The 27336-nt window shown below is 43.1% G+C and overlaps 1 protein-coding gene across 3 annotated transcripts; it reads left to right on the forward strand.

Annotated features, from left to right (window-relative positions):
• The first annotated feature begins 2575 nt into the window (after positions 1-2575).
• On the forward strand, positions 2576-26529 carry RAB9A (RAB9A, member RAS oncogene family). Of its 3 annotated transcripts, XM_002927447.4 has the most exons (3): positions 2579-2765; positions 21505-21535; positions 25433-26528. In XM_002927447.4, the coding sequence occupies exon 3, from the start codon at positions 25462-25464 to the stop codon at positions 26065-26067; it is 606 nt and encodes a 201-aa protein (XP_002927493.1). In that variant the 5' UTR covers positions 2579-2765; positions 21505-21535; positions 25433-25461; the 3' UTR covers positions 26068-26528. The 3 variants fall into 3 exon arrangements, with proteins under 3 accessions (XP_034505463.1, XP_002927493.1, XP_034505462.1); XM_034649572.1 differs by lacking the exon at positions 21505-21535 and having other exon boundaries at positions 2576-2765; positions 25433-26529; XM_034649571.1 differs by lacking the exons at positions 2579-2765; positions 21505-21535 and adding an exon at positions 21936-23249 and having other exon boundaries at positions 25433-26529.
• Positions 26530-27336: the final 807 nt, after the last annotated feature.

Raw genomic sequence — 27336 nt, forward strand, 5'->3', positions numbered from 1 at the left:
GTTTCCTCCACTGAATTGGAATTTTTCCTTCATATACTATTGATAACATTCTTTATCACTTACTATATGTTGTTACATATTTTCACTCTGACTTTAAAGCCAAATATAATGGATTTTGAATTACTTTTTAAGCTTTTCTCCCTTCTTAGTACAGCTATGTAAGTACATCTATGTAATATTGAGAATAAATCTCTTATTTTAGTCAATGATTTAGGGAAAATACCAAATTTCTGATTATTTAGATACATCATTTAATGGTCAAATTGTCTACCATTGAGTTCTATGTTTTTCCTTGTATGTGAAAAGTATAATCAATTTAACTAGATCAGCATTTATGATACCTGAGTCTGGGGCCCACTTATTTGTAGTTTTTCATCAGAGATACCAGAGATGATTTCTTTCAGACTCCGGCTGGAAATGGGGTATTAACTCCCAGTGCTCACAGTAATAAGTAGGTGTCCTTTAACGAAAGAAAACATTAATGCTTAGCAACCTTGCCCTCTTTTTCCTCCATGAGTGATGCAATGAATGTTTACAGAATATAAAGACAAAAATCTTAGATGAAGTCAGTCAAATGAGGTCAGTTTTTAAATGTTTTTCATCAGTAAACAACTTCATGGAGCAAAAGAGATAGAGACCACCTATCTAACTTTCGTCAGCTTGCCAACCCCACACATCGGACAACAAAAATCCCCCAAACTTGCCCTTTAGGGAAAAATCTTTTGACCCATCCTACTCTTGCACTGTCAAATCAATTAGGCAAAGAGAGGAGTGGTGGGAGAGACCTGAATATATGAATATTCTCAAGTGTCACTTGTATACTGTCCAAGTAATAGTTATTTCAGAAAAAGTAACTCCTTATTCTTTCTTCAGGTGCTGATGATAAGCTATACTCAGATGTTTGTATGCCTTGCTTACATTTGGAATCACTTGCAGGACTTTCTTCGAACCCATTTTTGGAAAACTCTTGGATTTCCCAAGGCTTACTTTAAGATTTTTTTTTTTTAATTTGACAGAGAGAGAGCAGAGGAGTGAGAGAGAACATGAGTCAGGGGGAGGGGCAGAGGGAGAGGGAGAAGCAGGCTCCTCAGCTGAGCAGGGAGCCTACAACTCAGGGCTTGATCCCAGGACCCCGGGATCATGACCTGAGCTGAAGGCAGATGCTTAACCGACTGAGCCACCCAGGTGCCCCTTTAAAACATTACTATTATTATTATTTTTTCGCAAGGCTTACTTTAAATCAAGATACAATAATTCTGCAGGAGCTCTTGTTAATAGCTGGTTGGTATTAGTGGTTGTGGAGATAAAGGGCATCACTCCCTATGATTATGATATACAGTTTACAGGTAGCCTTTCCTTAGTGATCCTGTGGATTGCTTGTTGCAATTTAATTCTATGTACATGACACTATATATTTGTTCTTTGGGAAAATTAATTCTAATGTTCTTATATGTTTTATTGTGTCATTTTAATTATTTTGTGTTTATTTATTTTTTAAAAAGATTTTATTTATTTATTTGACACAGAGTGAGCGAGCACAAGCAGGGGGAGCAGCAGGCAGAGGGAGAAGCAGGCTCCCCGCTGAGCAGGGAGCCTAATGTGGGACTCAATCCCAGGACCCTGGGATCATGACCTGAGCTGAAGGCAGATGCTTAGCCGACTGAGCCATCCAGGCACCCCTATTTTGTGTTTAAAATAAGATAGTGAATATCTTTCCCCTCCCTATTTTCAACAGATTTATATTTTATAAACCTTTACTCATATTTCCTTGGGGAAATATCCTACATGGATAAAAAATAGATTTCTCTATAAAAGAAAAATTCATTTAAGCTCAAACTAGAACTCAATCTTTATTACAGGCCTCATTGTCACAAGTATTCTAAAATTGTCTTTTATACTTGTGAGAAACTCTCCTAAATATACTTTTTCTAGTGCTGAATGAAAAGACTACATTAGATTCTTTACCTGAAAATGACTCCCTAAAGAGCCAGAGTTATTTAATAATTGTGGGCCCAGCAAATCGTAAAAGTAAGGTCCTTGAAATACAAATAAACTAAATCTACCCCCAAAAATATACTAAGAGGTCAGTAAAAGTCCCTCCAGGGACCTGTATCGTAAGAATCATGTGCTCAACTCCATATATAAAGTGAGGAATTAAGAAGAGCTTTTCCAATACAGTCTTTCTCCACTACTGCTTTATATTTAGAGATAACAGAGGCGGTATTTTAACAAGATTACGGGAAAGTTTTACATTTACTTTTAAAAAATTCCTGTTATTCCACAATATCACAGCCGTTTCCATTTTTCATCTACCGTTTGCATATTCGTTTTCTTATGGTAATCACAAAAACCTGTGATTGTGCTGATGCGATCTGTTTATTTCCACTTTAGGTAAACTTTTAAAGATAACTGTTATTTCGTGCTCTCTCTCGCGGGAACGCAGCTGAGGACACGAGGAGTAGCCAACCCCAAGAAAAGCTATGAATTAGCGAGAGAGGACAGGCAGGCAGGGAGAGAAGGTGAGGGCTGGCCGTACCGCGGCCTCGAGGCCCCGCCTCCCCGGGCCCCAGGCCCAGGCTCCGCCTCCCCGGGCCCCGCCCCGGCCCGCCGCCATGTTGTTCCCTTGGTGCTGGACGTGAGTAGCTGGAGTTGGACCTGGGCAGAGCTACTACGGTCTCCTGTCTGCGGGTCCCCGACCTTCTCTCCTCGTTGCACCCCGACGGGCCAGCCGGGACCTCCCCGGGCGTCCTCTGTGTGGCCACGAGGTGAGTGGAGCGCGGATGCCCCTCGGGGTCGGGCGGGGACCGCCGGGCGCGGTAGCGTCAGGCGCGCCAGCGTCAGGGTCTCAGGGGGGTGCGTCGGCCCCGAGTGCGGCCTGGCGCTCGGGCAGCTGGGGCGGGGGCTGCGCGGGGCCGTCGTCCCGCTCCGGACAGGGGACGGCTTGTTGCCTCTTCTCTCCTACTGACTGACGCAGGAGAAAAGGCGAGTTCCCACACCCACACAACCCGAGGAGAGGGACGGACGCACAGCCAAACATGCGGGGACACATGGAGAGACGCCCAGACATTTGGAAGACACACGGGACACGCGCAAACACCCGGGGAAAGAGAGATTCATAAACACCTGGGACGCACACACACCCAAACGCCTGGGGAGAGCGACACGTACGCACGTTCTTGGGGAGGGGGGGTGGGAGAGGTACACACACAACCCCCGGGAAACACACACACAGAAATACACCCAGCCCCCCGGGGACACACAGATACAGCAGCCTTTCCTCCAAACATTCGGGGACACACACACATCCAGACACCCCACCCCACCGAAACCAAACCGTACCCCCGAATGATTAACGTAGAGGAAGCAAAGGCGCTCACACGCTTTGATTTTGGCGACCTCTGACATGCTGCCTGGGTGAACATTTGCTCATGTGTTAATGACCACTCAGTTAAGGAGTTTGGAACGTAAAGCCAATTCTAGGAGCTGGCGGCGGTTTGGGGCGTTATCTGATTGAGACTCGCGAAGGTTTCAGAATCGTGTTCCTTTCTTCCAACTTAGTATGTCAGGAGGCAAGATGAGAATTTAAAGTGCTGACCAAATAGTTGTGGAGTTATTAGTTGTCTTTTTGTTGTTGTTTTTCCTTTTAAGTGATGATACATCCCGTGACCACGGTTCTTTTGAGGAATGACTTTTCTGCTAGTTTCCAAAATGTCATGTGATCAGTCTTTTTATAAGATTTCAGCAACCTGATAAAATCGATAGAATTTGATTGCTTTTTTAAAATTACGGAATATTTTTTTACATGTTTGTCTTTCTTTTTCTGATACTGTTGTAATGGAAAACCCCTAAGTTGCCTGTAATCTCAAAAAGTGTTGTGTGGAGCAAAACTGTAGAGATGAAGGAAACCCAGAACTGTTCAGTCAGTTTTTTTCAGCCTTTTAGGAAGGCTGTGCTTAGTTTCTCTTTCAGGAGCTAATGTCGAAATTATCATCACTACTCATCCATAACTCTCAGTATCTTATTTAGATCCCCAAATCTAAGACAAAGGTGTGATCCGGATGCTTTTAGTATTTTTGTGTAGGCATTGTAGTAAATTCCCCTTGCTTATACTAAAAAGTTTCTGGTTTGGTGACTTATTTTGAAGAGTTTTCTGATTTGGGGATATTTTTGGTTTATCATTTGTGAGGTTAGAGTAGAGCAACGAAAACTAAGGAGAAGAACTTCATTGGCCTTGACCCTCTTGGAGGTTGGGGAAATACGTTAGTGCTCTTCCTCTTTTCCATCCTCTTGAGTCTTTTTGTCTTTCCACCCCTACCACTCCTTCCATGGAGATTACAGTACTCTGGAGGCCTGAAGCTAAGTTCCTTTGGTTCTAGAAGTTAATTTTTTAGCCTCTCCTCATTTCTTACCATTTCTTGGGCAGTCACTGTGGCACTGGATGTTATGTGCATATAAATCCTGTTCATACATCTTTTCATTTAATTCTCACAGCAGCTCCATGTTACTCGTAAGGAATTTGCTGGGGGCATAGAAAGGTTAGGTCTGTTTCCCAGGTCACACAAGTAGGAAAGAGGGTAGAGCCAGGATTCAAAGCAAGCCTTTGTGAGGTTTTGTTTTGTTTTTAAATTTTTAAATGTATTTATTTGAGAGAGAGTGAGAGTGAGAGAGATAGATCATAGAGGGAGAAACAGACTCACCGCTGAGCAGGGAGCCTGATGTGGGGCTCGATCCCAGGACCCCGAGATCATGACCTGAGCAAAAGGCAGACACTTAACCAACTGAGCCACCCACTTGCCCCCTTTTGTGCGCTTTAGAGCGGTAGTTCTCACCCTGGGGACATTTGACGATGCCTGCAGGTGATTTTGGTTCTCACCTGAGAGGGAGTGCTGCTGGCTGGCATCTAGTGGGTAGAGACCGTGGGTGCTGGCCAGCATCCTGCAGTGCACGGCACAGTCTCCACAACAAACAGTTGTGTGGCCCAGAACGTCCCTAGTGCCAGGGTTGAGAAACCCTGCTTTACAGCAGTCTGTGGAGCTCCGGGGCTCATCGTAGTTCTTCAAATGCAGTGTCATTTTCCTATTTAGGATACCTCCTGATCGTTTCAAGAAAGAGCAGTGGGGGAAATTTGAGAACTTGAAGAGATTTCCCTTGACCAAGAGGCATCTTTTTTTTTTTTTTTTAGATTTTTTTTTTTAAGATTTTATTTATTTATTCGACAGAGAGAAAGACAGCCAGCGAGAGGGAACACAAGCAGGGGGAGTGGGAGAGGAAGAAGCAGGCTCCCAGAGGAGCAGGGAGCCAGATGCGGGGCTGGATCCCAAGACCCTGGGATCAGGCCCTGAGCCGAAGGCAGACGCTTATCTACTGAGCCACCCAGGCGCCCCTAAGAGGCATATTCATTAATTTGAAAGACTAAGGAGTAGCAAATAATTTCTGATAACAGAATCTTTTTTTTTTAAAGATTTATTTATTTATCGTAGAGAGTGTGCATGTACACCAGCAGGGGAAGGGACAGAAGGAGAGAGAGAGAAAATCCTCAGGCAGACTCCCCACTGAGTGGGAGCCCCATGCAGGGCTCAGTCCCAGAACCCTGAGATGATGACCGGAGCCGAAATCAAGAGTCAGACACTCAGCTAACAACTGACTGAGCCACCCAAGTGCCCCCAGAATCTTTTTTTTTTTTTTTAAGATTTTATTCTTTCATTTTAGAGAGAGCATGCAAGCAGGGGAAGGGCAGAGGGGGAGAGAATCCCAAGCCGACTCTGCACTGAGCACAGAACCGGCCACCGGGCTTGATCCCACAACTGTGAGATGATGACCTGAGCTGAAACCAAGAGTCGGGTGCTCAATTGACTGAGCCACTCAGGTGCCCCCAGAATCTTGTTTTTTAAAGGCAAAAGTGTCAAAAAGAACTTGAGAGCCATTCAGAGGTGTTGAAATAGACTTAGGGGTTTGGTTTCTGTATTATTCCAGTTGTCAGTAGACACTGGGCAGTCTGTTGGGCACTGATACGAAGGTGCTGGTGATATGAAGGGCAATAGGGAGTAGCCAACTCTGCGAAGCTTACAGTCTAATCATAATAATAAGAGCAGATTCTGACTCTGTCCTAGAACAAAATTTATTGCTTGGGCTACTCAGGGTCAGGGGCTAGGTGTCATTAAGAAACAGAATAGCTGTACACCTGCACACAGGGTCCTGTAGGGCATTTACTGTGGGTGGACTTAAGTGAAATGGGGAACAGTTGATGTGTTTCTTTTTTTTCTTTTAAGATTTTATTTATTTGATAGAGATTGCAAGTAGGCAGAGCGGCAGGCAGAGAGAGAGGCAGAAGCAGACCCCCCTGCCGAGCAGGGAGCCCGATGCGGGACTCCATCCCAGGACCCTGAGATCATGACCTGAACTGAAGGCAGACCCTTACCCAGCTGAGCCACCCAGGCGCCTCTGATGTGTTTCTGATAGCTTTTTAGGTTGACCACATCTGAAGATTTATAAAAATCAAATCAAGAAGTCATTCTTGTTGAGCGTAAGATTCTTCCTTATGTTTAGCCTCAGCAGGCAGTAGTTATGCATGCATTTTATCATGGAAATCAGATAAATGATGAAATTTTTAAGAATGGCTTTTGCATCATTTTCTTTTCTTTCTGTTGTTTTCCAGCCATTTTCACCATACCTGTCTAAGACTAGGCCCTGCAGTATATGTACTACTTCATTGTGGCGCTGGGTGTAACTGTTAGGCAAACTCTGGGGGTAAGGGATTGACAGGAGGAGTCAGAAAGGTTTGGTTATCTTTTTAGGAATCATTGTGAAAGTGTTGTTCATGCAGCCAAGATGGCATCTTTTGTGGGAAGCTTTGCTTTTGACTCGTGCTGATGGACAGCGTGTTCTTGGTTAATTATAGATTTCTCTGTTTCTTATCAGGAGTTATCTCCTGTGGGGTAAAGGGGATGCTAAATTGTACTCCTAAAAATGATTGCTATCATATGGGATCTAGCAAAGGGATATATGTGTTCTTTCCTGATTGGAGGGGTTTCATTCTGGGAAGGGTCAAGAGGAATTGGTGCAGGAAGAACATGCATTGGCCTCAGAGGAGTCTTGCTCAATCTATAGTTGGCTTACTGCTCTGGCCAAGTTAGGTCACCACATTTCTTTCTTGGTAAAATGAGATGGTTGTACTTTACAGTCTCTATGAGATTATATGACACCAAGTCGAGACATCATATTATTGGCTTTCAAGTAGTTCCGCTCCAGGCAACATGCTGGTTAAGCAGCAGGAGGAAATAAGCCAAATAGAAGTGTGCTTGTGTGTTTGAGAAACGAGTCTCACTTGAAAGCTAGGTAGGTAATAAATTTGTTAGTCAAAACCAAGGACTAGAAAATAGGGCTTGTGACTAAGTAGGTCATCAACAGAGAACATTTATTAAGGATTTGGCAGGGGGAAATTAACTCATAGAATGCCTCAGGGAGTTGGGAAAGCTGTGTGCAGAGGCACGTTCTGGATACCTGAGGGAGGAGGACTGGGGGGCCCGGGTGTGTAAGCAGGTGGAGGACGCCTGGCCTCTCCTTGTGTTGGGGGAGGTAGACTGGAGGTAGTCCCAGGCTTGTGCTTGTCAGGGAGCCTGGGGGTGCCTATGCTTGTTAGATACCTTGGAGGAGAAATCTCTGTTTTCCAGAGTGAATCTTGATATTATACATATTGTGAAAGTTGAGCTGTAGGTATTTCCACATTCTGTATTCTTCCATTACTTTTTGTTAACTTTTGACCAGGGTGGATACAGGGTTTAGAATGCCATTGCTTATCACGTACAGAGAACAGAAGTAAATGAATGCAAGTAAGCTGACAGCTAGCTAGAGCAGCACAGGGTGTGGGAAGACGGTTGTGTATTTTGAAAGAAATACAGAAATGAAGCAGGCCATCGAGACTTTACAATCTGCCCTCACTGAACCCAGTTCACTTCATGGTGGGGAGCCTGGACACAGACTCCACTTTTTTTTTTTTTTTTTAAGATTTTTTAAAATTTATTCATTCGACAGAGATAGAGACAGCCAGCAAGAGAGGGAACACAAGCAGGGGGAGTGGGAGAGGAAGAAGCAGGCTCATAGCGGAAGAGCCTGATGTGGGGCTCGATCCCAGAACGCTGGGATCATGCCCTGAGCCGAAGGCAGATGCTTAACCTCTGTGCCACCCAGGCGCCCCCCAGACTCCACTTCTGTCCAAGGCCTGATGCCTTACAAATCTATGCTATTGTTTGATAGGGGACTGAGAAGCAGCATGGAACAACTTGATATACTCATTCCATGGCCACATTCATTATCCAAGTGTGAAGGCTAGCAGAGCAGTGTAAACTAGCAAATTGAACTGTTAGTTCAATGTAAACTGAACTATTTTAATTCCAAGTTCTTGTGAATTGGATTAGGTTTTTGGGTACAGAGACCAAGGTAGTTTTCATACTAGTGGTTGCGTTGTCAGTGTTAGAGAAGCCTGAAAAAAGGCTTACAGATTTCTCTTCTAGAACTTGCTATGTAGAACACTTAGAGGAGTGTTTGTTTATTTATTTATTTGGATTTTTTGGGGTTTTTGAGAGAGAGAGTGAGCGAGCATGAGCAGGGCAGAGGGGCAGAGGAAGAAGGAGCAGACTCCTCGCTGAGCAGGGAGCCCAATGTGGGACTCAATCCCAGGATCCTGGGATCTTGACCTGAGCCAAAGGCAGATGCTTAATGGATGGAGCCACCCAGGTGCCCTTAGAGGAGTGTTTATAAATGATTTAACAAGTTCAAAAGAGTTAGAACTCACTGGGCTATGGTATGTAGCTAGGCACCTGCTGTAGTCTGTGCAGTTTCTTGCTTGTGTATTTAATCAGCAGTGATTAGATAAACATACCCGAAAATACATACATGGCTTAGTTGGAAGGCGGAACAGAACAACAGAAGAACTGCTTGAGGACCACACATTGGTCAATGCAGAACATGGTCTGGAATGAGTTCCAGTATTTTTTTTCCTAAGACTTTATTTATTTATTTATTTATTTATTTGAGAGAGAGAGAGAGCACACGCGCGCACGCACAGAGGGAGAGGGAGAAACAGACTCCCCACTGAGCAGAGAGCCCGATGTGTGGCTCTGTCCCAGGACCCTGAGATCATGACCAGAGCCGAAGGCAGACGTATGACCGAGTGAGCTGCCCAGGCACCCTGAGTTCCAGTAATCTTAAATAAAATTTCATAAATAGTTGTGTTGGAGCAAACAGCTGCTACCCTCATATCCTGTTCCATATTAATATTTGCATAGTACTTGATTTTTATCACACCAGCCCTGGAAAACCCAGCCTTGCAAAGATAACAATGTCATGGAAAGGAATGTGGTACAGTCTCATGTTGAAACCATGAACTCCCTTGAGCGCCAGCTTGCATGGTGTCTTACAGACATCTGCTACCTCTGTGGCTCCCTCAAAAATTTAAAAGCCTGCCCCACCTCTGTTGCCTAGGCATACTGACCCTTGATCCTCTCTCCCTTGTTGTCCATAGGGTTTCATCCCCATTTTCTGCTGTACACACTTCTTCAGGGAGTAGATTTGCCGGTGGAGAAAGGGGCTTCTAAGTGCAGAGGGGGTGGTCATGGGGTCTGTGGCCTTTCAGGAGAAACCCTTGTGCTTGCAGCCTGGCCAGCCTGTTTCAAGAAGTGTCCAGAAGTGTCAGTGTTCCTCTTCAGGTCTGCCCTGGGAATCAGCTTTCTCATTGTTAGCTGCTTCTCTCCGAGTTAGCTGCTTCTCTCCGAGTTAGCCTTCCTTGTCTCTTCCTTTTGTCATTACTAGAACATTTGCTTTCCATCTCAATTACATTGCTGTCTCTCATCTACAGTTGTTCCCTCTTCTTGTCCTTTTGGGGTTTGTATATTTTTTGGACTTTTTTTGTCATTTGGTGGGAGTGAAGGTAATGCTGCGGATCTGCCCTGTTTAATTAGATCAGGGAATTTAATCTTTGTGAACTTGCGTTTATTGATATGTAAAACACAGGGTGATAATGTGCCAACTTGGCAGGTGTTTTGAAGGTGCTATGTGCCAGGTACCTAGTAGATATTCAGTAAACAGTGGTGCCTAATCTTATTATTACAGTCATAGCATTTGTTATTGGAGCAGACAAGACAATGGCAATAGGTAGGGAAGGAAGTAGACATATTCTTGGGTGGGTGACTGAAATGAATAGAAGAGATTTTGGAAATGGGGAAAATAATTAGCTTGGTTTTATATATGTTGAATTTGAATTGCCATCAGGGTATCTCATGAACATTGGAAAAGGGCTTGGAATTCTTGTCCCAAGGAGGGGGAGGGTGGAGGTCGACTTTATGAAACACTGGCTTTTATATCCCAGGAGGATGCGGCTTAGGAAGAGGTAAGGGCTTCAACCTTGTAATAGACCTACTTTAAGAGCTTATTAGAAGAGGGAGTTATGTAAGTTGCAGAAAGCTAAGAGGAGGTTTTTTTTTTTTAATATTTTTTTTTATTTATTTGACAGTGAACGAGCTAGTGCACAAGTAGGGGGAGCAGCAGGCAGAGGGAGAGGGAGAAGCAGACTCCCCGCCGAACAGGGAGCCCAGTGCAGGACCGGACCCCAGGACCCTGGGATCATGACCTGAGTGGAAGGCAGCCGCGAAGCTGAGTGAGCCACCCAGGTGCCCCAGCTAAGGGGAGTTTTATGGACCATTAAATAGAAAGCATTTTCAAGGTCACTGCCAGGCTGTTTAGACCTAATAGAGACAGTAATGGTGGCTGAGTCCCAGGTCACACTTGAAAGTCCCACCTATGCCTCCAGCTAGAGGTGTGATACTTCGTAAGAACCTTTCCCTTTTGGGCCTCCATTCCCTTATTTGTTTAAGAAAAATGTGTGGAGTACCCTTTGAGTTTTTATCTCATGTACATCCAGACAAATGGCTACATCTGAGAGAATTCACTGTACGAGGTGGTCAACCTTGGAGGTGTTTTCTGGAAGCGTACACAGCGTAAGAGAAGCCCTTTTCTCTTTATTTGCTTTAGGGCTGTGTGTCCCTTAGGGCATTTAGGTGAGGACTGAGGAGAAGCCCCTGGATTGACTTTTAGGAGCTCTCTGGTGACTATTGCTGACACTCAGGGGGATTGAGAAGTTGGGAGCCCGTGTGCAGTGAGCAGAGTAGAGGGTTGATCAGGGATAGAGGTGAAATAGGTCGTGATGGCAGAGTAAGTTTGGGCTTGGGAAGCTTTTTGTAAGCAAACTTAGCTCCAGTACCTTGGTTGGGGCAAACTGGGGCATCGTTGATGGAGAAGTGGGATGAAGTGAGCTTTCCTGTAAGCCAGCTGCAGTGCTCTTCTGTGTCTTCTCATTTTGACTTGGTAACAGCTTCCCTGCGGAATGGGCTCCTCTAATCCAGTTAAGTCCTATATGCTAGACATATAGCTGTCCTCTTGAAATGCATCTTGGGAAATCCCCGCTCCTCTTACTTAATTTCTTAACAGCCAAGGAGTTCTACTTTGCTGTGGCTTCACGTCTTATGGGTTGTGTTTTTGTACTGTTCCCTGGGTTTTTATGGACGTTCTCCAGCCCTTATACTTTTCTGCTCCAAATTAAAGACACCTGGTTTCTTATCTGACTTGAGGAGTCAGAATCAGTGTTCCCTTAAGTTACAGCAGATCGGGGCGCCTGGGTGGCTCAGTGGTTAAGCGTCTGCCTTCGACTCAGTTGGTGATCCCGGCATCCTGGGATGGAGCCCTGCCTGCGTCAGGCTCCCTGTTCAGCAGGGAGCCTGCTTCTCCCTCTCCAATTCCCCCTGCTTGTGTTCCTTCTCTTGCTGTCTCTGTCAAATAAATAAATAAAATCTTTTTTAAAAAAAGTTACAGCAGATCAATGTAGATCATATTTAATTTGTGTTTTGCTGCTTTAATGCATTTTTCTAACATGTGTATTTAAATTCATTTCTTTCACAATATGGTCTTCTTCCTGAAACCTAGCTGGAATTTCCAATATTCCTATCTTGTGACCTTTATCCATTTCTTTGTCTGTGAATTGTGTCCCTCACAGTGCAACCTTAGAAAACTATATGAAGTATCTTAAACAACCTTAAACTAAAATGAACTCTTTTCTTTATTGTTAAGCAATTTAAGTGTCTTTCACAGGTAAATGTCTTACTATAGGTAGATTTTATGGGTGTTCTTTTAAGGACCTCATTAAGCAGAACAGAGAACAAAACATTATCCTCACTTCCAGGATTAGCAGTTTCCCAGGAGTAAGTCTGTTCACTGAACTGTCACAGTTCATGGTCAAAATGTAATACTAATAAAGTCTCACAGGTGAGGGTGAGAATGGGGAAATGGTGATGCCAAGTAAAGATGAAAGTCTGGAGGGTGTTACGAGTTACACAAATGGATCACACATCATATACAAATGATGTAGGGGCACCTGGCTGGCTCAGTCGGGTAGAGCAGGCAACTCTTGATCTTGGGGTTGTGAGTTTGAGCCCCATTTTGGGGGTAGAGTTTACCTTAAAAAAAATTTATACACACACACATGATGTGGACACGTATTGATCATTATAGATCCTTTTACAAATCAGATGAAACCCTTTGTACTTTTTCCGGAGAAAAGCTGAAGCATACACTTCCATCTCTACATTCATCCTTATTTCACGTGTCATTCTAGGAGGTGCATTTTCCCCCTGCAGCTCCTTCATGGACTCCCCAATTAAGCACACTCTATACCTATACTGTCCAATACTCATGTAGCAATTTAAATTTAAACTAATTAAAATTAAATAAAATTAAAAGTTCAGTTCCTCAGATCAGTCACATTTTGAGTGGTCAAAGCCATGTGTGCTTAATGACTACCATACTAGATAGTATGGGAATAGAGTATTTCTATCATTGCAGAAGGCTCTGGCTGATCATGGTGCTCTGTATTTTCAGGACGGTTTAAGAAGACCTAATTCCCTAACCTCTCTTTTCCCTCCACTCTCTCCACCACTGTTAATGATTAGTTCATATACCTAACTACAGAGGTACCTTGTTTTAAGCAAAATTGTGAGTATATATTTCTTAAAAGTTTAATTAGGTGTCTTATCTTCAAAAAAGAGTACTTATTGGGTCCCCTGGGTGGCTCAGTCAGTTAAGCTTGGTTTTCGCTCAGGTCATGGTCTCAGGGTCGTGAGATCAAGCCCTGCATCAGGCTCCATGCTCAGCACAGAGTCTGCTTGAGATTTTTCCCCCTCCCCTTCTGCTCCCCCCGCACCCGACTTGTGCTCTCTCTCTCTCGCTCTCTCTTTCTAAAATAAACAAAATCTTAAAAAAAGTATGTATTGAAATGAGTTCTTTAAATAGGGTGTTCTGCTATGGCATTGCGATAGTGTAGTTTGATTCACAGTTTTTCCCTTCTCTTGCTATCTCTGTGGAGTAATGTTCAGTGGTCGACTAGATGATTTATTTCATCTAGCAAGTTGTACCTCCAAAAAAAAAGTTGTGCTTCCAAGTTGGTCTCTTCTTATGGTATTTTGCTTAAGTCTTCAGTGTGTGTGTGTGTGTGTGTGTGTGTGTGTGCGTGTACCTCTTGCTGTAGAGTACCCATTAGACTTAGTGACTTCCTTGACTTGCTTCTTGCTCATGCATTTTAGCACAACAACCAAGAAGACTGGAAACAGAGTGGAACTAATTAGGCTGTTAAGTGAGATACATTGATACTAAGATTCAAGGAATGAATCCAACTCTAAGCGAAAATAGAAATAATTCAGAGATTATCCATGCTTTTGTTTCCTTGGTTAGTTTCTTTGAGCCTCGGAATAAGTGGTATGCCTCTAAACTAGGACATTCAGGGTAAACGCAAAAGGAATGTGTGATTTTGAGAAAAAAAAAAAAGAATCTGTTCCTAAATTTAAACCAAGAGTGATAAATTCAATTTAAGTGTTTAGAAGTAAGAACTAGTCAAGGGGTTACCGAGTATGGGTTTCAAATCTGAATTTTTTTTTTAAGATTTTATTTATTTATTTCAGAGAGAACATGAGAAAGGGGAGCTGCAGAGGGAGAGGGAGAAGCAGACTCCCCGCTGAGCAAGGAGCCTGACACAGGGCCCTATCCCAGGACCCTGGGATCATGACCTGAGCCAAAGACAGACACTTAACAGATTGAGCCACCCAGGTGCCCCATCAAATCTGAAATTTTGAGGAGAGCAGTTTACAGACCCAGCCTGCTCTCCCTTCGGCAGCTTATTAGAGGAATGTTGTCATTTTTAATCTTCACCAGCTCCCTGTTGGAGCCAGTGGTACTTATTTTAAAGTGGTATTTTCATTAGACTTGCAAGAAAGAACCAATTTTTTGTCCCTTCCCACACATTTTAATAGACTTCAAAAATAGAATGGGGGAAGAACTGATTGAATAGAGAAAGAATTGTAAGCCCGGAAAGTACAAATAGAAAAATAAGAATAGAATAACGATAATAAAGGAGGAAGTTATTTACTCTTTGTTCTCAATTTTGCATTTATTTGGTACCTCACCATATGTAAAGTTTTGTGCAAGATGTTGCAGAACCAAAAAAGGACAAATGAATGGATAGAATTAGGTGTGGTGTGTCCCTCCCAGGGAGTTGACATTGTAGTTAGGAAAGAGATGCATACCCAACTTACAGTGGTTAGAACACAAGTGAGTGAGAGCTGTTATCAGGTGGAAATTATGATGAGAGCAAAGAAAATAGGAAGATTAGGTTTCTGGGGGCGGCCATGGCAAGCTTCTTGGATGAGGTGATCTGAACTAGGCCTTCGAATGACTGGGATTTTCCTAGCTGTCTAGGTGCTGGGAGGGAACTCCCAGTCCAAGATAAGGGCCTGAACAAACTGGGCTGTAAATTCCTGTGATAGGTGTGGGGACAGCGAGTTGTAGTGAAATAATTGGGACAGGTTTGTAAGTGAGGTTGGGTGGCCCTTTGAATGCCCTGCTCAAAAACTTCATATAATGAAAATAATGAAGAAATAAGTGGGGTTAGTTGTCTGTTAAGAATGGAAGCAGTTGGGGGCGCCTGGGTGGCACAGCAGTTAAGCGTCTGCCTTCGGCTCAGGGTGTGATCCCGGCATTCTGGGATCGAGCCCCACATCAGGCTCCCTGCTCTGCTGGGACCCTGCTTCTTCCTCTCCCACTCCCCCTGCTTGTGTTCCCTCTCTCGCTGGCTGTCTCTGTCTCTGTCAACTAAATAAATAAAATCTTTAAAAAAAAAAAAAAAGAATGGAAGCAGTTGGATCTATAAACAATAAAAAATGTCTGCCTTTAATCCCTACAAACATTCCTATTAGAGCTTTATATTTTCTCTGCTTGGATCTGACTCCCTCACGGTTTACTGTAGTATACCAGTTTCCCCTTTGGGAAGGGGCTAGGAAAAGCCAGAGAAAAAGGGTAATGCTAATAAACTATCCATAAACAACTGATAGTTAAGATAAAAGTACATGATAGGAAAGTTGGAAAAATAGTGTTGTAAGAAGGAAAGGGTTGACAAACAGTGCTTTTTGTCTTCAGTTTTGAGGTATCTGCTGAAAACATATTTCATTTTCTTTCCTGCCGGCGACCTACTTACCCATTTTCCCATTCAGATTAGTATGTGCTGTCTACAACATGTGTTGGTGCCAGCAAATGTATTGTAATCCTAAGCCATCTATTGTGTGTGTAACAGGTTTATTTATTCAGAAGGACATTGATGTCATTCGTGGCTTTGCATAAATCTAACTTCAGGGTCTTCTTGACAATCCTTAGGCCATATACATATTTGTGTGAGTGTGTGCCTCCATAAATATACAGCTGTATTCTTTAGATATAACTCACATACCATAAGATTCACCCTGTTGATGTATACAGTTCAGTGGTTTTTAGTACATTTACAAAGTTGTGCAACCATCACCCACTATCTAATTCCAGAATATTTTCATCACAACCGCCCCCCCAAAAAAGAAAAGAATCCCTGTATCCATTATCAATCCCTCCCCATTTACCTTTCCCCACCGATTTCCTAGTACCAAGAATCTACTTCCTATTATGGGTTTGCCTATTCTGAACATCACATATAAATGGGAGGCCACATACAATATTATTAACGATTCAGTTGATGGACATTTGAGTGGTTTCCACTTTTTGGCTATTATAAATAATGCTGCTATGAACATTCATGTACGAGTTTTTGTGTGGAGTATGTTTTCATTTCTCTTAGGTATATACCTAAGAGAGAAATTGCTGGGTCATTTGGAAAGTTTATGTTTAACGTTTTGAGGAACCGCCAGGCTGTTTTCCACTATCATTGCACCATTGTACATTCCCATTAGCAGTGCGTGAGGGTTACAGTTTCTCCATATCTTCAACACTTGTTTATTGTCTCTTTTTTGATTCTAGCCATCCTAGTGGTATCTCACTGTAGTTTCGATTTACGTTTCCCTACTGGCTAATAATGTTGACCATTTATGCCCATTTTTAAATCAGGATAATTGTTTGTTTTTAAGATTTATTGATTTAGGGTGCCTGGGTGGCTCAGTCGGTTGGCTGACTGCTTTCAGCTCAGGTCATGGTCTTTGGGTCCTGGGATTGGGCCCTGCCTTGGGCTCTCTGCTCCGAGGGGAGCCTGCTTCTCCCTCTGCCCCTCCCCCTGCTCAGGCTCTCTCTGTCTTTCTCAAATAAATAAAATCTTTAAAAAAAATAAGATTTATTTATTTAGGGGCACTTGGGTGGCTTAGTCAACTTAGTTAAGCGTCTGCCTTTGGCTCAGGTCATGATCTCAGGGTCCTGGGATTGAGCCCTTGCTGATTGAGCTCAGCAAGGAGTCTGCTTCTTCCTGTCCCTCTGCCCCTCCCCCCACTTGTGCTCTCTTTCTCTTGCGTGCACTTGTGCGCTTGCTTGCTCTCTCTCTCAAATAGTCTTTTTAAGAAAGATTAAAAAAACTTTTTAAAAAAGACCTTTGAAAAAGACTTTATTTGAGAGACACAGAGGGCATGAGTAGGAAGGGCAGAGGGAGAGGGAGAGAGAATCTCAAGCTGACTCCACACTGAGCTTGGAGCCTGACATGGGTCTCAGTCTCATGATACCGAGATCATGACCTGAGCCGAAACCAAGAGTCTGACTCTCAAGTGACTGAGCTACCCAGGTGCCCCTCTTACAGACTTTAATATAAACCCATAAGGTTTTATATGGTGTGATAGTGGTATGCATGCTGTTTTATCACTCAGCAACAGTATATTTCTACAGTCCCACCTCTCCATGTTTCCTCAGGAAGTGCAAAACATCCCCAATTAGGCATTTAGGGCATTTGCATTTGCCCTCCTGTTTACATTTTTGCAAAATTTCTTTTCTTTTTTTTTCTTTTTGAGGTGATTGTAGAATAGTATGGGGATTTATTTTTTGCTATAGTTTAGAAAATTGATAACTCGGGGGAAAAAGTATGGGCATTTTTATAATGGTATAATGTGTTTCCATGAAACTGAATCTTTTTAGAGAGCATGCTTTTTAAAAAAAAAAAATTTTTTTTGTTTTTCTAAGTAATCTCCACACCCAACATGGGGCCTGAACTCACAACCCTGAGATCAGGAGTTGCATCCTCCACCGACTGAGCTGGCCAGTTGCCCCGAGCATGTTTCATTTTTATTAGACATAGTAGGCATGCCAATTTCATTATTATTACCTCTGCACTTAGAGGCATGTTCAGGGTGCGATAGGAATGGGGGGGAAGGGACTTTAGTGGGAGATGAGGTCTAGCTGCATCTGTCTACGGGGGTGAGCAGGAGTTCGCCAGGGTAGCAAGAGGAAAGGATCAGAGGGAGGTGAAGTATAAAGAAAGGCACAGAGTAAGCATCTTACTGCAGGATCACCTACAAGGCCAAAAAGCCAGCATTTGCAATCCCAAAGCCAGCTGATGTCATTGGTAGTTGGAAGGGATCCCAAGGGCATCCACTGAAGCTCTACCCGAAGCCTTGCTCTTTCCCTCACCTCAGCCACTTACCTTTCTGGACTCCACATCTGATCAGGGTGCCCGCTGCTGAAGCTATTTCAGCGCCCTCATCCTGTCAAGGGTGTAGCCGGAAATCCTTCCCACATGTCTCTGGCCCTGCCTGTTTTCAGAGCCACTCCCTCCAGTCCCGTGTGTATGGCACTCTCCTCCCTCTCCGGGTTCTGGGTGCTCAGGCCTACCTTGGGCTCGTCCTCTGCCAGGCTGCCTTTGCCACTTCCTGGCTCCGGTTCCCTCTGCTTTTCTCGGGGTTTTCTCCTCCTCCTATTGCTGAGCTTCCTGCTACTGAGCTTAGCCTGTGATCAGACCCACTTATCCTGGGTCAAATCCCCCTACAGTGGAATCAGACCTTGGTGAGGCTGCTCTCTATGGACAGCATGCAGCTAAAATAATCTTTGAGACATTGCTTTGGAAGAGCCCACCCTGGAGCCTCCTGTGTAGTCTCTCACAAACACAGCCCAGTTTCCCTCTGGCTTTGGAAGTTACCACCTTTTTAACTGAGCAGCAGGTGAAGTAGCTGGCTGAGTTACAGGGCCATAGTGTATGAAAATTAAGTCCCCCTGATGTCTGGAATCACATGTGGCTCCATGAAATACTCACATGTGGGGCCTGGGTCTGACTGGGAGAGCCGCAGGTTTGCACACTGCATCTCTCGCTCACCGAGGGAGATGCTGGGCAGAATCCCCTGCACTATTTAAGTTGTTTGGTTTCTGGTTCAGTATGAACAGTTGCACACTCTATCAAGTGCCTTTCATTTGTAGGTCTTGCCATAGTTGTAGCACACACGGGTTTGTGTGCAGATTGTCACTTTGCCCAGCTACAAGCTGCACATGGCAGGAACTGGGTGGGTGTGGCTGCATCCACAGTGTCTGGCACACAGGAGGCTTCACTAAGTGCTTGTTTAAAAACGCTTTGCCACCCACTCCATAGAACACTAGGCTTCTGGGGAGATGCTTCAGAGTTCTGCCAACATTTGATTCACATTTCATTTAAAACGTGTTTAGAGGTGCCTGGGTGGCTCAGTCAGTTAAGCATCCAACTCTTGATTTTGGTTCACATCATGATCTCAGGGTTGTGAGATGGAGCCCCACATCAGGCTCCACGCTCAGCATGGAGTCTGCTTGTCCCTCCCCTTCGGCTGCATGCCTGCTCCCTCTGTCTCTCTCTGTCTCTGTCTCTCTCTCTGTGTAAAATAAATAAATAAAATCTTAAAAAAAAATCGTAGGCACAGTTAGATGTGCTTTCTTTATAGTACATGTCAGTGGATTGACCACTACTGGTTCTGTCAGGTTAACTTGCTCTTGTGCAGTTCTTGAAATAAAGCCAGCAGTTGACTCTTAGCATTGCAGCTGCTTATTTTCATTCTGCCTGCAGCAGGTGACAGGAAAACCCTCAGAAATCAGTGCAAAGGCAGTTGAGCCTAATATGTTAAGTGGCAGGCTTTGGGATAGTTAGCTGCCTTGAGATCTCCCTCTCTCCATCTCTCCTAGCTGTGTGACCTCAAGCAAGGTAGTAGACCTCTCTGAGTCGGGGTCCTCATCTGTAGTGTAGGGATAGGGAGACACTTGAGAGGAGTGGATGTAGTGAAGCAGAGTGAAGGGCTTACAGGCCTTAGTCAGTGTTCACTGGTACAGCTGTTGTTACTGTTGCTATTTCATCTTTAACCCCAAATGTCAAAATTTTGAAGAGTCTCATTTATTTGTTGATTGAATTTATAAGTTAAGAGCTGCTGTATGTAAGTTTCACAAAAATACCCTTTGCTTAAAAAAGGTGTGTGTCAGGGGTAAAACCTTTGGTTTAGACTGAGACAGGCTAGTGCTTTAGCCCAGCTTCCCGCGTAATCTGTCACTCAGAAACCTTCACATTGAATTTGATCTCTAGGGCTAGGCTTCCTCATGTCTGCCTGCATAATCCTCTTCTCTGTTCTGCCCAGGACTCTTACTGAAATTTGACTTAAGAAATGGTCATGAAAGAAACCTTTCCTTAAAACTGCCAGTTAAGACTTCTTCATGCATTCATTGCACAGAAACTTCCTGCACTCCTATAATGAGCTTTTACCTATTGTCCATGACCGAGTGAATCTTCCCAACGGCCCTAGGAGGTAGGATGTCAGGTAGCTTGCCCAGGGGTGTGTGCTCTTGGCCTTTGGCACCAAGAACCCTTCTCCTTTCTGATAGCGGGCTACTATTAAGTTGCAAAGTTTTCACCTTTGCCTTGCCTGCCCAGAAGCTTTACAACACAGTGCTGCCTTAGCCCAGCTTTTCCTTTGTTGCATTGGTGTCCCTCCCTCTTGTGACTCTTCTTTTTTATTGTTTGTGTTAGCATTATTTAATTCTTTGGACTAAGCCACTCAAAATTTGGCAAATTTTGAAGAATGAGTGACATATTTTACATTTAAAAAAAATTTTTTTTAAAGATTTTATTTATTTATTTGATAGAGAGAGAGACAGCCAGTGAGAGAGGAAGCAAAAGCAGGGAGAGTGGGAGAGGAGGAAGCAGGCTCCCAGCGGAGGAGCCTGATGGGCTTGACCCCAGGACCCCGGGATCACGCCCCAAGTCGAAGGCAGACGCTTAACGACTGAGTCATCCAGGTGCCCCATTTTTAAAAAAATTTTATTTGAGAGCAAGAGAGAGGGTGAGAGAGCACAAGCAGGGGGAGCAGGCTCCCCGTTGAGCAGGGACCTCCCCCCCAACACGGGGCTCAATCCCAGGACCTGAGATCATGACCTGATCCAAAGGCAGACGCTTAACCAACTGCGCCACCCAGGTGCCCCCATATTTTTCATTTTTGTCCTAAAAGATTTTACAGTTGTCTGAGTATGAAACTTAGAAAAGAAGGGTGGGCAGGCAAAAAACTTCTTGAAAAAAACAATGATTAAAGTGTAGTATTGGGGGGGCGCCTGGGTGGCACAGCGGTCAGGCGTCTGCCTTCGGCTCAGGGCGTGATCCCGGCATTCTGGGATCGAGCCCCATGTCAGGGTCCTCTGCTGGGAGCCTGCTTCTTCCTTTCCCACTCCTCCTGCTTGTGTTCCCTCTCTCGCTGGCTGTCTCTCTCTCTGTCAAATAAATAAATAAAATCTTTAAAAAAAAAAAAGTGTAGTATTGGGGGGCACCTGGGTTGCTCCATTGGTTAAGCATCTGCCTTCAGCTCAGGTCATGATCCCGGGGTCCTGGGATTGAGTCCCGCATTGAGCTCCCTGCTCAGTGGGGAGCCTGCTTCTCCCTCTGCCTGCTGCTCCCCTTGCTTGTGCATTTGCACGCGCGCGCCTTCTCTCTGACAAATAAATAAAAATCTTTAAAAAAAAATGTATTTGATTCTAGGATTTTGGGGGGGAGCTGAGAAAGGTCATGGACTGCTTTCAGGTGTGGTTTTCCTTTTATTTATTTTTTCTGGTTTCCCTTTTAAATTAGAATCTAGGTGCTAATAGAAGTCATATTTATTCACATTTTAATTTTTATTTTTACCCTTAAAACTATGAAAACAAAAGTACATTGCTAAGGTGAGCTTTCTAATTTTTTCTTTGCAGATAATGATGCTACTTGAACCGAACAATTAAGGTAACATTTATGACCTATGTGATATGCTTTTCTTATTCAGGATTCTTTATCAAATTTAGCTGAATTGTTAAAGTCATGTTTTAACCTTGGTGAGGATTATTATTATTGCCCGTGGGCAATCGTTCTGAACTGTGGAGTATAAAAGACTTCACATTATATTTTAAGGTAAGTTCTGAAAATAACATAACAGGATGCCTTTATTCATTCATCTTACACTGAAGTTTCAAAGGGTTTTACTGTTTTAAGAAAAGAAAAAGGGAGGGGCACCTGGGTGGCACAGCGGTTAAGCGTCTGCCTTCGGCTCAGGGCGTGATCCCGGTGTTATGGGATCGAGCCCCGCGTCGGGCTCCTCTGCTGCGAGCCTGCTTCTTCCTCTCCCACTCCCCCTGTTTGTGTTCCCTCTCTCGCTGGCTGTCTCTGTCTAATAAATAAATAAAAATCTTTAAAAAAAAAATTAACAGAGCCTAGTTCTCCAACCCATTAATGTAATGTACAATTATCATGTCATTTAAAAAAAAAAGAAAAGAAAAAGGGAGTTTTTTTAATGTCTCTAAGCCAGTTATGGTTATGTTCATGTATAAATTGCCTGAAGCTAGCTTTTCTTGGATTTAGTGGGAAATAAGATGGTTTATATAATTATCTCTATCACCATGTGTGTTTATGTACAACTCTACAGTAAGAATCAGAGAAGTGTTTGTATATATATTGTTTTAGCAAATGCCAGCATCCTTCCAAATAGGGTATCTGCGAGGCCCCAAATTATAGATGCCCCACTTCCTGGTGCATGGGTCTAGCATACCTCAGATTTGTTTAATCAGAATAATGGCACCAACTAAGAATCCCACATTATTATAGAAAAAGAAAAGACCTGTGTCAAAGTGTCCTGATAAAATTATAAATGACAAATCAAGGAATGTCTAAGACTTAATTTGGTAGATATATGCAACCAGTCACCTGGGTGGAGGTTATTAATAATCTGGCTTATAATTTGATGTGAAGATCCTAATAACAGTTCAGTGCTGTGCAATAAAACTTTGGTAAGGTAGCTAGAGACTTAAATACTGGGCTAAATGGTATACTAGAATCATGCACATCTTTTACATCCTTATAACACGGAATGGAACTTTTGGGTTCATGTATCTTGAAAATTTTGTGAAGGGAACAACCGTGGAAAGGGGGCTTCTGGGAAAGGTTCCTGGTGTTGGTGATGACCATGCTGAGTGGTTCCGAGGGCTCAGCAGTTAGGTAAAGTGGGGTAGGATCACCAAAGGAGGAAGCAGTATGTGCCAGGGCCAAGGCAAGGGAGAGCATGGGAGCTAAGCAAGTGGAACTGAATTTCAGTTCCATTGGACTGTGCATTTCCAAATGACTGAAGCTGAAAATGGGGAGCAGGGCTAGGTGTCTTGTCTTAGAAGTTGGACTTAGATCTGAATCTCTGGAGAACCACTGGAGTGTTAAGGATAGGGCCTTAGACCAATGCTTTTTCCCCATGTCATAATAGCTGGTATGCATTTTTGGTTTTGTTATTCCTTTTTGCTATAAATTGAAATTGCTTAAGCAAGATTGCAAAGTTAAACAAAGGAACAGATTTATCAGGTTGTTACCTATGTCAGGAAATTAAGAGGTTTGGGATTGTTTCAATTTCCTCTTTGACATGAATTTAGTTTGGGCATTGAGCAGAGTAATTCACTAAAGTGAAAGAAGTCTCCAAGAGGTAAGTACTTTGATTGCCTTATAGTTTTGTTGGCCAATTTAAATTGTATCAGTTATAGTAGTAATTACTATAGTAGTAATTTAAAAGAGTCAATAAGAGTTACGGACAAGTTCTACAGGTTTTACCAGAATAGGGTATCATGTAGTTGGAAATGCAGAATTCTTACACATTACAGGAAGTATTTAATTCCATTATACTGGGTCACATTTGCATATAACCAGGAGATAGCCAGAGAATGTTCACTGCAGTGAATTTCCAAATCCATCTTAGTCAATGTAACAATTATTGTTCATGTCTTCATTACCTTCCCATTGAGGGATTCACAATATATCCACTTTCATGTTAAAGTTAATTACCATTTTTGCTCTAGAACTGTGCTGGCCACTACAGCTATTGCCTCTTTAAGTGTGACTATTCAAATTAGTTATGATTAAATAAAATTTAAAATTCAGTTCCTCATTCCCTCGAGCTATATGTCAGATGCTCAGTAGTCACATGTGGCTAGTGGCTGCCATATTGGACAGTGCAGATGGAGGACATTTCCATCGTTACAGAAAATTTTGTTAGTGCTACTCCAAAGGTTGTCTCCTTTTACAAATTTTAATGTACTTAAAAGCCATGTAATAGTGAAATATTTACAGATTAAATGATATAATTTGATTCAGAATAACTGCGGAGAATGGAGAGTTATAGAAGAAACAGAATTTGCCATAAGTTGATAATTGGTGAAGCTAGGTTTGGAATCCATGGGGGTTTCATTATATTATTCTCTTATTCAGAAATTTTGTGTATGTTTGAAATTTTCCATAACAAAGAATAAAAACAGAAGCCTTAAATAGGAACAGTGCTCCTGTCGGCACTTAAAAGTAGCCATCTGGGGACACCTGGGTGGCTCAGTCGGTTAAGCGTCTCCCTTAGGCTCGGGTCATGATCCCAGGGTCCAGGGATCGAGTACGGCATTGGGCTCCCTGCTCAGCAAGGAGCCTGCTTCTCCCTAAGCCTGCCGCCGCCCGCTTGTACTCTCGTGCTCTCTCTCCCCCTCTTGCGCACTCTCTCTCACTCTCTCTGGTAAATAAGTAAATAAAATCTCAAAAACCAAAAAAAAAAACAAGTAGCCATCTGTAAATGGGCACCTGAAATTTTACCCTACACAGGCTGGTGCCTATGGTGTAGGGAAATGTTTATTCCTGCCCCAGGGCTTCCCCAAAAGGGTATTTAGAGTACTGCATTTTTAAAAAAAGGTTTTATTTATTTGATAGCATAAGCAGGGGGCAGGGGCAGAAGGAGAGGGAGAAGCAGGTTCCCTGCTGGGCGGGGAGCCTGATGTGGGGCTCAATCCCAGGACCCTGAGATAATGACCTGAGCCAAAGGCAGATGCCTAACCAACTGAGCCACCCAGGCACCCCTAGAGTACCACATTGTTAAGGTTTATCTCATTCCCTCTGGAAACATACAAGTGACAGCCCAGGTTCATATTTATTAAGAGTTGGAACTGCCCGAATGAGTCTTGTGGGCAGAATGTGCTAGATTATGGTATTCTGTTAAAAAATTCCGTTGCTGCTGACATTAATTTTAGCCAAGTCCAAGTAGTGTCCCTAATGAAGAGAATGGAGTCCATTTATTCAGTCATTGGCTTATTTTTGTTCACAGCCGGATCAGTCAGCTTCGTCTCTGGTTTCCTGGTTACCAGCTCCTATGGTGATAGCGTTGGAAGAGAGAAAGGGGAGGTCATTGAGAAAACCCTTGGCACAAGACGAAAACCATCAGTAAAACTGTCACTGTGCCACCAAAGGGCTGTTTGAAGTTGTTACAAACACCTACCTACTTTGGTCTCCTACTGCATCTCAAACAAATGGTGGCAGGGCTTATTGTGGGTAGAGAGGAATGGTTGAGAGCAAAGTCTTTGCGGTGAGACTTGGCTTTGAGTGCCTGCCTCAGTCAGCTGTGACCCGAGGAGGGGAAAGAGTGAGCCCTCACTGGCCGTATTAGGGAGCAAGAGTAGGCTTGTGTCTGGTACATGGTTGAGTCTCAGGGTATGACAGCTCTTGCTATTAGGTATTTTCTGTACAGAAAGGAATGGGGACTCTGTTTTTTTCCCCCTTACTTATATACTGATATCCGTAGAATCATGTAGAGAAATGTAGAGGTCTAAAGGAATGTAATGGTACCTTTTTATTTTACAGGGTTCTAAGTCAAAGTCTTGAGATTAATAATGGCAGGAAAATCTTCACTTTTTAAAGTAATTCTCCTTGGAGATGGTGGAGTTGGGAAGAGCTCTCTAATGAACAGATACGTGACCAATAAGTTTGATACCCAGCTCTTCCATACGATAGGTGTGGAATTTCTAAATAAAGATTTGGAGGTGGATGGACATTTTGTTACCATGCAGATTTGGGACACAGCCGGTCAAGAGCGATTCAGAAGCCTGAGGACGCCCTTTTACAGAGGTTCTGACTGTTGCCTGCTCACTTTCAGTGTTGATGATTCTCAGAGCTTCCAGAACTTGAGTAACTGGAAGAAAGAATTCATATATTATGCAGATGTGAAAGAGCCCGAAAGCTTTCCTTTCGTGATTTTGGGCAACAAGATTGACATAACTGAACGTCAGGTGTCTACAGAAGAAGCCCAAGCCTGGTGCAGGGACAACGGCGACTATCCTTACTTTGAAACAAGTGCAAAAGATGCCACAAATGTCGCAGCGGCCTTTGAGGAAGCAGTTCGAAGAGTGCTTGCTACTGAGGATAGGTCAGATCACCTGATTCAAACAGACACAGTCAGTCTGCACCGAAAGCCCAAGCCTAGCTCATCTTGCTGTTGATCGTTAGAGAGGTTGCCTGTGCGATCTAACCAACTTACACACGTACACAAAAAAAACACAGGGTGGAGAAGAGAATTAGCATTTGCAGCAGTGGCTCATCTACTCATAAAATTAAACTAACCACATTGCTGCTTTGTTAGTGGGTGGGAGAAGGGACACATCCACTCGTGGAAGAATCAATTTACTCAGTAGTGGCACCTTACATTTATAAATTGTAATGGTTGTCTAATAACGTTTAATTTAAATATGTACGTTACAGAGCTAATAAATGAGATGATCAGTACTTTAATTATAGTTAAAACACTTGAATATTCTGGAAGTTATTGTTTGTTTTTCCTGGGAAAATGGAGAACTACTTTTTATATGTGTATATTTTTATGTAATTAGCATTCAGTTCCTGGTTGAGGGAAAAAAATTCCCTAAAGCAATAATGTTAAATAATAAAGATTAAAACCTAATGCATTTGCTTGCTGTGATTTGATTTCTTCTTCATTCTCTTTAAAATTATTTAAGTGTTCACATTTTTCATTCTCCATATCAGAATTGCTCTCACTAGTAATCACTCATTCGTGTGCCACATGTCAGTCCCCCCACCCCCAAAACAGAAGCCAACTTTATTACTCTTGGATGAAATACTAAGGATTGTACTTTGTGTGAGGGTAAATGACATCTTCATTCAGTCACATATGTAATGCCTTCTCATTGAACACTGTTTAGTGATTTCCTGTCAAGGAGATTTTGATGAAGTGAATTGTAGTCTTTCTCAGGTAAAGTTCATAGGCTCTACATTTGTGCCTGTCCCATCCTACATAGGCCGACCAACCCACTGTGGGTTTTCAGGACATGCCGGGGCAGGGTTATCATGCCTTGCTCATTGGGAGCCACCAAAAAAGAATAGCAGTGTCAGTAAGTTCAGCTTCTGAAAGTCTGATCTCCTAACAGAACACACAGTTTGGCTCTAGGCATAACATTTTAACATTTTGAATTTGAGGAAATTAAATCTCTTCATATTCTCAGGTTAGGGACAGTTGCTCTTTTTATTATTTATAATCAATCCCCCCCTCCCAAAACTGTAATCCTCCATCAAAAAAACAAAGTAGGAATCCATTGACAAATTGGTGTATATTATATATTCTTCCTTTTGTTTTTTTCTCTAGGGATTTGCTTTTTTTTTTTCCCCAATCAAAAGTGTCCCCATTGTTTTGTGACTTGCTATTTCCTCTTAATATATGTGGACATACTTCCATTATAGTATATCTACCTCATTTA

Source organism: Ailuropoda melanoleuca, chromosome X, assembly GCF_002007445.2.
Source record: "Ailuropoda melanoleuca isolate Jingjing chromosome X, ASM200744v2, whole genome shotgun sequence".
Classification (NCBI taxonomy): Eukaryota; Metazoa; Chordata; class Mammalia; order Carnivora; family Ursidae; genus Ailuropoda; species Ailuropoda melanoleuca.

Coding starts and splice junctions, on each gene's coding strand:
- RAB9A (XM_034649572.1), top strand. CDS start 25,462: ATGGCAGGAAAATCTTCACTTTTTAAAGTAATTCTCCTTGGAGATGGT.